This window comes from Pteropus vampyrus, unplaced genomic scaffold, assembly GCF_000151845.1.
Source record: "Pteropus vampyrus isolate Shadow unplaced genomic scaffold, Pvam_2.0 Scaffold53, whole genome shotgun sequence".
Classification (NCBI taxonomy): Eukaryota; Metazoa; Chordata; class Mammalia; order Chiroptera; family Pteropodidae; genus Pteropus; species Pteropus vampyrus.
This window is the reverse complement of record NW_011888834.1, coordinates 9,758,515-9,771,534: the sequence shown is the minus strand read 5'-3', so window position 1 is coordinate 9,771,534 and position 13,020 is coordinate 9,758,515. Positions and strand designations below refer to the sequence as shown.

Sequence of the window (13,020 nt, the reverse complement as noted above, 5' to 3'; positions counted from 1 at the left end):
CCATCTAATTTAGAACTTTATTATCCATGATCTCATTCTTTTATCATTTCATGATGTAAGCCATGTTTCAACACAATTGTAAGACCTCTGGAGTAGACGCTTTTCCATTTCCTTTTGAGCCTACACAAGGCTATTGCACATAGTGTTGAGTTTACACCTGAGAGATTAATTTTATCACTAGAAACTGAGGTAATTAGAAAGCATCATGTTAGGCCTTTCAATGCACCACTCTGCTTGAAAAATAATATCCTCTGACTAAATAGAATATACTTTGACCTTTAGGAAGTCTATACTTTGCCCTTTACTTGATTTTAAAGTACTATGTATTACACTTTAGCCTTTTTTTTTTTTAGAGAATACATATTTTCCCGGATATCATCTAACTGGAAAATAATCTCCAAGCTAGAAACCATGTGTTAAGATCCAAGTAGCTGAAATGAATCCTGACTAAAGCTGATTATATTTATATGTTAAAGATCACATGAAAATACTCAAATGGTCTTTTATTACTTTTAGTTTTCCATGCCTTTCTAATTCACCACTTGTAATGAAAAAGGTCAAATCGATGTATCGATATGTATGATGATCACATTCTTTTTATATACTTAAGTAAAAAACAGATATTGAGTTTATTTATAAAGTAAAATGACTTTTTAGTCTCACCATACTGGCTTGCCCCTGCATATATACTATCATTTCTTTTGCCGTGGTCCTTGATATAAATGATTGGCACAAATGTGGAGCCAAAGAGTATTCCAGATATTACTGCGAGACTGCAGCCCCTTAAAAAGCAAATATATCACTATTAGTCTTGGCCCTAAGCCATAGTTCTGACAAACATACAAACGGACTCATAACTAAGGCATACTTCAAAATGTAAATCACAAGCATTTTGCAGAAACCGCCCATCTATCTCAAGCTCTGTGACTGGCAGAAGTCAAAGAAATACCCTGCAGTGTCAAAGTGGCATCAGGACTAAGAGAGCAGCTTAGGTCCTCCACTGCCTAGTTCTGAAGATACATGATTTACAGAAGTTATAACAGATTTTTATTATAAATTGTCATTACACAGATGAAAGTATTGCTATCATATTATATAGCTTCCATAAATAAACCTGTCTCTCTAATTAAATTATGAAATATTTGTGGACTGGTGCTATGCACTATGCTTCTTTTTCAGAATACTCTATAATATCTAGTGCAGGGCAAGACAAAGGACTAAACACATTTGTTTAAAACAACTGCTGAGATCCACAGACTTGCCTATGTCTTCATTGACTGTGGGTGGAATGGTCAAGAGGAAGTGCTGATTTAATAAAATAACCTGGATATTTAAGGTAAAACATTGCCTTTTGTAAGAGGGAAATGTTTCATTTTAAGTACTGGGGTCATGTTGACTCCTCAGACTTGGGCCATATCAGCATGAAGCAAGTGTTTCCAATGGTTTTGTGGGGAGGTGACGAGTATTTTGGAACAGTGCCTTTAACTTAACACAAAAGGACAATGGCATGAAACAGGAATGAGTTTTAGGCAAAAACCATTCCTTTGCAAACTAAAAAACAAATTCTTAAAGTCTATTTTAATAGTGCTTTAAGGAACATAAAATGGTAGAAACTGAAAATCCAACGTCATGGTAAGGCCTGCACTTGGCAGTCCCAAAGGAGTGTCCTAAACACACACCGGGCTGACAGCTAGATCTGGCTAACCAGGAAAGAGCCAAAAATGTTTTATTAATAAATATTCCCTCGACAAAGGAGATGCTTTGTGGAAAAAAATGTTTTGTTTGAGAATCTCTTTTATTCTGAGGAACATAGCAACGTATTTATTTCTTCCAAAGCTTATCCTGTTTGTTGGTTCATTCTTTTGTTCAGTCAGTTTATTCAAATGTTTATTGAGTATTTATTATGCGGCAGGCACTGTCTGTTTCCTAGTGTGAGAACAGTATATACTCGCAGGGGAAATGCTTTCTATATCTGAGGCAAAAGAAAGTGTCACCATATAAAGTACAAAACAGCCATCCATTGTAAAATGCAAGCTACATACTATTACATATTTTCATATTTCTTTGCCAGCCTCCAAAACTCTAATATACAGGGGCTGCTGTCGAGCCTAAATTTCCTAGTCTTTACAAAGTCATAGTGGGTTGAGGGGCTGGGGAAAAGGACCTACATGGAAACAAAATATTCTACAATATTTGAAAATGAATATCTTGGGATGATAAAATCATCTAGCACACGAGTGGAGAGATTTCCAGAGGAAGGTGGGCATTCTGGGCAGTGCAGTACTAGAGAAGTGTATTGCCTAATTCAATTGTGATTACTGAGAGCATGCTGGTCATTATACTCTGTGGTCTGTCCTACCTCTTTTATTATAGGTACAAAAGTCCTGCCAAATGAGATTGCTTTTGTCAGCTACTTATTGGCTAGAGATACTGCAGTGGTTTGGAATTTCTTGAAGCATGGAGACAAAAAACCTCTGTACCTAAAAATTCAGCATTGTGCAAAAAAGTATATCCATCATGGAGCTAAGAAAGTCAAAGCTCATGTTACCATTTTCTTCTTGGACTCATATAAATATGACTTCTCTTTGGTAACATTTGCTTTAACCAAAAATGAAACATAACAGCAGAACCTCTTCTTACACTATGCGAGACTGCACTGTAGAAAGTTTATCCACCCAGAAATAACCAGGACAGGGATCTTGAGTTTTGTTGATCACCTATTAAAAACATTAGCACAAATCAAAACAAAAATGGCAGATCAATAGGCATATTTTTACTCAGAATTTTTTTTTTACTAAATTAGTTGATAAAATATTTCCAACCATGTTGCAAGATTAGGCTAATATTCTAAGTTAAGAAATATTATGAGCAGATTAAAAATATTTCTACTATTGTATGTAATCATCTTTGCCTCTTAACTGGTTTCTTGATGTTATTTTCCTACTGCTTTTGTACAAGGTAAAAAACTAGATTTGAATTCTTTGTTATGTGCAATGTCAAGTTTTCCTTTGGAAGTAACTGAGGAGCTCAGGCTATATGGTTGATACTAACCAATAATGCTGTTTATATATCTTTTATCTTGGTTTACTTGTATCCTTCCATTTTACCTAGAAAAATGCAGCCTACTATGCATCTTTTACCAAGTTGCATTTATGCTATTTTATTTTTTTTGCTCCTTTGTAGGGTGGTTAGTTAGGACGTATCTGGATCCCTATAGTAGGCAAGGAACACCAGACACCTTCTCTTAACCCCAACTCCTTCATTCTCATGGGATCATTTTCCTGATTAGAAATGCTTATGGGTTAATAAATATCTTTTCTCTTACGCCTAAGCTAATTATTGTTTAACTTTATTGTCAGTTTAACTGAGGTTTCAGTCACCTTAGCTGATAAGACTTTTGATAGGAGAAGAGGGAAATAAGAAGAAAAGATTAATTTTGAAGTAAGGAGTAGAGGCGGCACTTTTCAGAGAAGCAATACCTCAGTGGGGCCGTGGGATGCTGGGTTCAGAGGGCAGCTGGATAACACTGGGCCCACGACAGGTAGAAGAGATACTTGAAATTGGAAAGACTAGAAATGGGGGTTTGCCATGAAATCATTTTTGTATATGTAGCTACCGTACTTCTCCTGTGTCAGATTTCCTCTAAAGGTTGTCCCTCTTTAATCTGGATTTGCTATGCCAGACTAATTTGGGTTCATCACAGTCAAAATGGTCACTCCTTACATATATCCTGTTTTTACCTTTGAATAGAACAGGATTATGGCAGAAAAGATAAATAGAAAAAAAATCAAGTTCAATTCCTACTTTCGTAGGACTTGACTTACCCTTTCATGGGCGTCCTCTGATCTATTTCCCCCTGTCTCTCTGGACCTCCTTTAAAACCTCTTTCCTCCTCCTCTCTAAAGAAACTTTCATATTTCTCTACAATATTTAGGGTTCTCCTATTGTAGAAATTCTAAAATCATCCCAAAATATGGGTTTGTATATACATCTTGTAGTAGGAAGCTGTTAATCAAAATAAACAGACTTCTGTGTTTGCTGGGAAGATTTCCATTGGAAATAATGATTGATTGCTGTATAGACAAAGCCATAATAAATATGCTAAGATATTTTAGATAGCCCTGACTGGAAAAAATATAAAAGATACCAATTTCTCAAATCTATGCATTTTCCTTTTATCTTAATTTTATATTTCAAATCAAGTTGTCTCTCATACTCACATGCTCTGTCATTAATGGTGTGGTGTCCACAGAACACATGTTATTTGGTATTTCACTTTTGATGAACAAAAATATGAAAGCACTGTAAAGAAAATAAATTTTAGTAATGCTTACCATAACCCTGTTTCATATCAAGTTGCCTGAATTAAAAAACAAGAGCAACAACAAAAAACACAGCTTAAATCAAGCCCTAGTGGTATGATGGTCACTCCTCAATGGCCTCTTCTGTGGTCCTGCCATTTCTCCAAGACTACTTTTCTCTTTGACATTTCTCATTGTCCTCAGTTGCAACAGGTTAAAAGCTAAGATCCTGAGCTTTCCCTCCAAATCAGATCTTTCTCCTTATTTTCTTTTTTCAGTCAACAGCTCCATCTTTCTTCTTATTCCTGCTTATCCCTGGAATCACACGGTAAAAGAATACAAATAAAAACTACCTTGGAATAATATTTCTCATCTGTTATATTGAAAAAACTCCCCAAAGTTTAACAACATTCTTAGTTGGACAACGATAGGAGACAGGCACTGCTGGTGTGAGTGCAGAACTGTGCAGACCCCACAGAGGAGATTCTGGGACCATGCACTGAAGCCACAGGTGTGTCCACTGCTGACCTTACCAATTCTATTCCAGGCCTTGAAACACAGGTACACCCACACTCAGGTGAAGTGAACTTTAATGTCACACAATGAAATACTGAGCACTAGTAAAAAGTAATGAGGGTGCCCTCTATGCTCTGGTATGGAAAGATATATTTTAAGTGATAAAACACATGCGTAAGCCTAATGACTTTTTTCCTTTTTAACATCTCTCTCATAATGTACTTTCTATTTATGTCTGGCATCTTTATAACAAATGCTTCACTTCCGCTTGACTTTTGAACCATGCAAATATGCTAAGATATGTTAAAATAATAAATTAAGAAAACTAACAAGTTTGATATACTTTTGACATTTTTTAATATACTCGCACAGTTCAATAGTTAAAATGATATCATAAGTTTTCAAAGTACATATGAGGCTGAAATAGTGTAGGGAAGCTAACCGTGGAATAGTGCATGGTATGCTGTCTTTCATATAAAAATTAAATATTTCCTAGTTAGCTTCCTTAGTTCAGTTTCTAACTTGCTTTTAAAACTTGAATGTTTCCATAATCCTTTCCATAGGAAATGTAACTTTCCTTTTGATTTTCATTGCTCTCTGCATCTCAGCGTAATTCCCCCCACGGACGTCTATCCCTGCCCAGTCCCTGCTCCGAGCTCGCCTCCATCCCCAGTCTTCCACAATGACCTGCTCCTGCTTGTGTTCCTTAATCACATGAATATACTATGTGTTCATCTCTTATTCAAACCAAAGAACTGAAGTGCTGATGTGAGAAGAGAACTTCTCCTCAGGTCACTTCTCACCAATCGTCCTCTTTCTGAATTCCCACAACACTGACAATGGTCATCACACCATCCTGACTATTTGCCACAAGTCCATGTAATCTTTTTTTCTCTAAAGATTTTCCAATTCAATAGAAGATAGAAATCACATCTTACATTTCCTTCAAGGTCCTCAAAGTACTCAACACTCAGTAAAATGAAATGTAAAAAACCTAATTCTATGTTTATATCTTAATTAGTTAAATATGTGTGTGCATATATATGTACACTTATGTTACTTGCAAAACTTAATATTAGACCTTGCACTTGCTTCTTAAAGTTACAATGAAAACCCATTACTTTGTATAAAACAGTGTGTTTTTTAAATAACAGTACAGGATGATATGGTAGAATTCTTGAAGGATACAGATAAAAGTCCTTATTGATTGTTTTTTCAAACAACTGTATGACCCTCTAACAAATCAGTTAACCTCTCTGAGCCTCAACTTTTATCTAAAAAATGTGGATATACCCAATTTGCAGAGCTGAGATGAGAAATAATAACTCATACAAAATTATCAGTGTACTTTTTGGCACATGGTAAAATTTCAAAACATGTTAGTAGAGCGCCTTAACCACAATTAGGATGGGAGACGGGGGTGCTGAACATGAGAAAGAAATCAAGACTAAGAAATCAGTGGTTTTGAGCCTGTGTGACTAAGGCTTGTCACAAAATAAATCAGAAAGAAGAATCCCATAATTCAGTTAGATCAAGAATGGGTGTGGTGGCAATAAGTTAGGACAAAGTAAGGAGATTTATCTCATGTATGTGACCATAAAACCAAATAGGTCACAAAGTCTTCTGGGCTACAGATTTAACATAACTTGACAAAAAGCATCTATGAATGCTGTCAATAGCATGGCAAACTCAAAAAAAAAAAAAAAAATTAATGTTATACCTGAGAATGTTTCTCTACATTTTCAACCTTTCCAATTTTGCTAGATTTGCAACCTACACATCTTACTATTAGTAAAACTCATGTGTATGTGTTTACACTGACAAGTGAATTAAATAAGCACTGATCAGGCATCTACTATGTGTTAAGCTCTGTGTAGCAAAGTCTAACAGTGATGGTGGGCGAGATGGTGTACAAAGAAATTAGCAGAACCTGTCCTTCAGGATCTCATAGTTCAAGGATAAAGAGTGTTGTATGAATAATACAAAACAGATCCTGAAAGCTTCAAAAATAGATGAAATACAAAATACAATAGAAGTTTAGATGTGACTCATTCTAATGAGGAAGGAGGAAAGTAAAGAAACATCGCATAGGATGGAACGTGTCAACTGGTATTTAAGGGTGGCCAAGGAGGCTGGAGGAAAGGGCCTTTTGGGCTGAGAAAAGTATCTGGGTTATGGCTTGAGCATCTGTAACTTTGATATCCTGGAGCCAATCTCCCTCTGATACTGAGGGGCAATCATACAGGGAGGAAGATGTGCTAGGAAAAGTTGACTCTATCACAGTGGAAGACATGCCAGATTAAGGAGACAAATTCATTCTGAATCTAATGAGGAGCCTTCAGAGGTTCATGAACAGAAGAATGACCACTTAATTTGATAGCAGATACATGCAAGTCATACTGGCAAAAGAAAAGAATGGAACTAGGGAAACTGGATACGAGGTTATAATTGTATACAGGTGGGTAGTTAGTAAGGGACTGAGGGAAAGAACTTGTGAAATATTCAAAAAGAATTTTACAGGATTAGATATAGGATGGTGTATAAAAGAGAAAAAAAAAAAAATCAAGATGACCGAGGCTTGCAATTTGTATGGCTGAGGCTAATACTTTTTTGGAGAGATTAAATTCAGGAAGAGGCACCAATTTGCAGAGAAGAGTAAAATAAGAAAAGTAGTTCTGATTGGGATCTGTTGAAGGCTAAGAGGAAGGAACTAACAGTCTAGTGTTTATAGAGTGCTGACCATGTGCCTGACCCATCCGAGTCCCCATCCACGTGACATTTCACCTCAGATTGAGTAGGAGATGCCTGGGCGACATCTATCATCTATAGAAAGAGATCTGTGGCTCTGAAGAAAAGTAATGGCTAGAAACAAAGATTTGGGTTTCCTCAACACAATTCTCCACAGAATGTAAGTTAAGTGAGAAAATACAGAGCAGACTCAAGGATAATCCAAAAAAAAAAAGGATAATCCGGAGCCTTTTTTAATTTTTTTAATTGAAAAGCAAATCTGCCTTTTTCTAAACTCCAACTGCTGGGTTTACATTAAAGCATGTATAAGAGAGTGTCCTGCATATTGCTTCCTGGTGTCAGCTCCACTTCTACTCATATATATTGTCTCCTGAACCATGGGGCCCAGAAGACTGAAAACCACGTTTTCTCAAACTGGACTGGCAGCTAGATTTTGCCAGTGAATGGCACATGCATGAGAAATAAGGATGGGGGATGCCATTTTGTTCTAGTGTTGGCTGTAGTAATTTCAGTGGCGGGGTCGCTCAGGGCAGAGGCAAACTGTTCCAGCACTGCCAACCAGAGTGTGGGCTTTAGGGCTGAAGGTGGCGCCCCCTTCTTCCTTTGGCTCCACTGGGCCCGATAACACTCTTTGTAAACAATTGCTTAAACCTCCTCTGCAGTTTTAAATACCTAGAATGGTTTTGGTTGTAGAGGCTGACTCACATCCTAGATATCACATGGGGAAAATGTAAAGATAGAAACGATCTACCTAATCCTTTAAAAACTGGATTTTACAGAAGATAGAAGCAATCATTTTAATTTTACAAAGAAAAACAATATCTTCAACTGACGTAACTATATTCCAAACTTGTTCAATAAATGCCCTTCAGAATAAACTGATTTAACTGAGTTAAAAGAATGAAGTGAAAGGTTCTAGAAACTCTTCTCAGTAAAGAAACATAGAAGGGAGCTGGGATGCATTAAAGAAAGAGATCATTGCGTTTCCCAGCCACAGACCAAGCTCCAAACCAAGCTGCATGATTCTCCGACTCATTTACTGCCAAGTTGGAAAACACATGCCCAAAGGGGAGCAGTTATTGAACATGAAAAAGTTATTAATAAAAATAATGATTATTGTAATGAAAATTATCCAACATACAGAACATTAGCCAGGTGCCTAACACTATACAAAGACAAAGTACTTAATATCTTTTATTCGATTTAATCCTCAAAATATCTTATAAATCTGGTACAATTATTATCCTTCCTTTATTCCCAGTTGAAAAACTAAGGCTTGGAGAATCAAGTGATTTGCCCCAGGTCACACAGGTAGAAGTGGTGGAACATGAATAATTTGTAATTTTAGAAAATGTATACTTTCTAAAGAAAGAAGAAATGTGGAGAAAATGCCTGATGAACTAGGTAAATTGGCCTTAAATTATCATTAAGTTAAAACTAAGGCATGCTACCATTACAGTTTTTGGGTATAAAGAAATTGTTTTTGAGAGAGCTGTTCAAAGCTAGAATGTTGTGTGGATTGTACAAAATACATAAAATTGCCTCTAACCAAAAATGTCAGGAATCGGCTATTTTAGAATAATTTATGTTATTTCGGCCTGGAGCCACTCTCTACGGCAACATTTCAGTGACAAAGAGATTGTTCCTGACTGTGGCTAGGGAAAAGCTATTATTGAAGGAGGAAGAGAAATATAGTGTTCTTTCCCTGAAGAATAAAACAGTACTAAAGTCATCCCAGGCAGTGCTATCCATTATGTGAAACACTGACAGAGAGTATAAATGAAGTCAAAAGAGGAAAGGGAACTAAATTTTTGGTGACCTAATTTCTGTTAGAATTTTATTGACTGAACTCTGCCATATAGAGATTCAGAGTCATTTTCACCTTCATTCATATAGTGCACACAACTAGACGCAGATACGTCCCAAAACAGGTATTTAATTAAGTGTGTGTTTTCATAGGTGAAAGAGTTGGTTACCTACCTGGGGTAAGAAGAGTTGACTGAGGTGACAGAAAAGTGGAAATGGGGTGGCAAAGTGAGCAGTAATAAGAAGAGAGGACCAATGACTCTTCTGGGGCATCAGAAAGCCAGCACATTTACTGACAGCATTTTTTCAGTTTGCAAAACATTTTCATTTTCTGTAATATTTAGAAAATCATAATGCAAGGCTCATAAATTAGAATTAAATAACACAGTAAATATTACAGAAAATAAAAATGAGCTTCTAAGGAGCTAAATGATTTTCCCAGGGTCTCAGAGCTTTCAAGAGCTAAAGCTTGGGCTCCTGACCCCACAGCTGGCAATTTTTGTCCTCTAAAGCCAAGTCTGCTAATGTAAATGACAAATCTGAGGAAAAATCAAGTCAGTTTTATGAAATACAGGTTTAAAAAAATATAAACACATCAGGATTTTTAAAAAGTATTCTGTTTAGGAGGATAGCTGAGTTATTAGAAATGGCTGTGTACCTTACAACTGATAGCCCAGCTCCAAAGTAATTTAGCAGCGGTTTTGATACTTCTTCTGCATCCATTCCAAACCAGCCAAACCTGGAAATTGAGAAAGTCACACCAAAGTCGATACTGTTGAAAATGCGTTCATCGTAGTGTCTGAGGGCATGAATTCGAGGTCAGATTCCTAGGTTCAAATCCTAGGTCCTCTTTTACTGTGGCTCGAATAAGTTAACCATCTTCACTGTGTCTCAATGTTCCATAAACATTCTTTAAAATAGGGATAATTATACATTTCTTATAGGTTTCTTATGAAGATTAAATGAGTTAGAATATGTAAAAGTACTTGTAAGTGCCCCTTTCTTACGAAGACTCAGGAAGTAAGAAGGAAAAATAGGTTAAGTGGCTAATTGAATCCAATTAGTTGGTTGTAATTTTATATAGTATTTGAAATAGATTTTTAAATAACTACTTGGCTAAAGACCCCTACTCTTCAGCATCACCTTATATTCCTTTTATTTTCATGCCTTGACATTGCAGTGATCATTATCAAAACAATCACTGTAAACCATTCAGGGGTGAGAGAAAAGGCAAGCAAGAAGAAAAAGAAAAAGAAAATAGCACATGGAAAAAGCAGGGTGGGGAATGGGGAAAGGACAGGAAAGCATGTATTGGAGGTTAGTTGGTTTTGCTATTATTGAGGTTGTTATAGTGTTTTAAGTGGGAAGAGGAGCCCAAAAAGTAAGGTAAGAGCAACATCCTCCCTTTTATTCATTTTCCTAGACTCTTGAATGCTACACTTGATGCTGGCCAAGGGCAGTACAGTCCCATAGAACGTTTTGAGATGATGAGACTGTTCAACAACTGCACCGTGCAGTAAGGGTAGCCTGTGACTATTGAGCACTTGCAACATGGCTAAGACAACTGAGGAAAAGAATGTTTAATTTTATCAAATTTTAATTAATTTAAATTTAAATATAAATGGCCACATAAGGCTTGCGACAGCCCTACTGACAGTCTAGCTCTAGAGCTGAGGTTGGCAAATTCTTACTTAAAGGGGCAGAGAGTAAGTATTTTAGGCTTTATGGGCCAGACATTTTCTTGTAAATACTCAACTCTGCTACTGTAGTGTAAAAGCAGCCACAGACAACACTTAAGTGGATGGGTTTGGCTGTGTTCTAGAAATGCTTTATGTACAAAAATGGCTTTATACCTGGGCCTTGGTTTGCTGTCCCTGGCCCAGACTTTAGAGGGAAGAATATGTACTTTAGAACCAGAAGACCTGGGCTTGAATCCTGCCTTATTAGCTCTGTGACCTTCAGCAAATTACTCAACCTCTTTGTGTATCATCTCTCTTACAAAATAGTGCTTTAGGTATTTGTGAAAATGAGGAAAGAATGATGCATACAACCTGTCCAATAAATTATCACTCAATGAAAAAGGAAGATAAACATCAGTTCTCTTTCTCTCTCCCTATTTTGGTTCCTTAGAGATAATAATTCTTTACTATATCTTGATCAAATATCTAGATCACTTCTTTAGGACTTAGGGTAAATAATAATTAAAGTAGCGTATTTTATATGTATGTCTTACCAGCTGTACTCTCTGAGAGTGTAAGAATCATGTGTTATTCCTTTCAGCTAGCCTAAGCCCTAGCACTTGACTTATATAGAATATGAGCACAGAGAATTTTAGTTGAAATAGTTCACTTTGTGTTACCTTGAACTTGCCCAGCCAGTTAAGGCATTAAATGATCCCCAGATTAAGAGTCCAAGGCCTAAACCAATGGTTTTGATAATTGGGACAACAGCAACGTTCCCTGTGAATGTAACATAACAGAAGAAAGGTGTTATTTCCAATATAGAAAATACATTATAAATTGAATCAATTTTTATTTTAACTTCAACATAAGTTTATGGAATTTGGATACATTTAATAAAGCAGAGGTCCTCATTTTAAAAATAAAATAACCACACTTCTGGGGCATTAAACTTATAATTATGATTGCTAAAAGAACTAGGCTTAAGGCAAAATCCTACCAAAAAGAGTTGAATTAGCTCCTTGCCTACCTGTACCAATGCTTTTCATCCTTAACGTAGGCCTCTGATTTCTGACTTTTTGCACTAGCCATCAGTGATAAAATTGGTAGTGACCATCCTCTTAGACTCCAGGCAGGATCAGCCACAGGTAGATATCTTTGGCCCACTGTGACCCCAGAGTTTGCTCTTCCACACTCTCTCACCTGTGTTCTAGATTCCTGCATTCATTGCTTTGTGCTCTTTAGGGTCTTCAGGGCCAAAATCGTATCTTTTTTTATAGTTCTTAGCCCCTCAGCACTCTGGCCTCAATTCAGCAATCTCCTCTTGAAAGCTTTCCTCTCCTGGCTTCTACGATGCCCTCATCTCCTGATCCCCTCCTATTCCTCTCTTTAGCTCTTTTCTCCGGCTAGTCTTTCTCATCACACTTTCCAGATTTAGGTGCCCAATAAATACTTTCCCTAGAACACATTCCTCTTCTTGCTGTATCCTTCTTCGGTACTTGACTAATTTCATGATTTCATTTATCAACTAGAGACACATGCTCCCAGTGATACAGGTCTAGCCTGGACCTTTGGCACAGTTTTAGTGCTATGCTTCAAACTGCTGATAAGAGAGCTCCAACCAGAGGTCCTCACTGTGGGAACACCAGGAACTTCAAACTCAGAAAGTCCCAAGCTGAACTCTGTTCCCCTATCTCAATTAGATATGATAAACACAATCACACTAAGGTATAAGTGAGGTATAATAATTTAAATTCTAGTAGAAATTTAAAAGTTAACTCTTTTGTTCTCCAAACTCATGAACTTCACTAAATCATTTGTTCTGCAGAGATTCAAATTGAGTGGGTACTCAATAAATTTTTAATTTTTTAAAATTTACTTACTTTTAATCAAATTACCTCTAAAGATCTTTAATACTTAGAATTCTCTTTGCTAAAGAGAAGAAAGCTCTCCTGAGGTCTACTTATATT

The 13,020-nt window shown here is 36.6% G+C and overlaps 1 protein-coding gene across 2 annotated transcripts in view; it reads right to left on the bottom strand.

Moving 5' to 3' along the window:
• TMEM144 (transmembrane protein 144) overlaps positions 1-13,020 on the bottom strand; it is a 33,606-nt gene that overhangs the window by 14,975 nt on the left and 5,611 nt on the right. Inside the window, exons 4-7 of one of the 2 annotated variants that reach the window (XM_011360339.1) lie at positions 10,030-10,110; positions 4,221-4,302; positions 2,641-2,717; positions 664-782 (exon numbers count right to left, since the gene is read on the bottom strand). In XM_011360339.1, the coding sequence (XP_011358641.1) occupies positions 664-782; positions 2,641-2,717; positions 4,221-4,302; positions 10,030-10,110 (359 nt within the window). The remainder of the gene's footprint in view (positions 1-663; positions 783-2,640; positions 2,718-4,220; positions 4,303-10,029; positions 10,111-13,020) is intronic. The other variant, XR_895902.2, reaches the window with a different exon arrangement.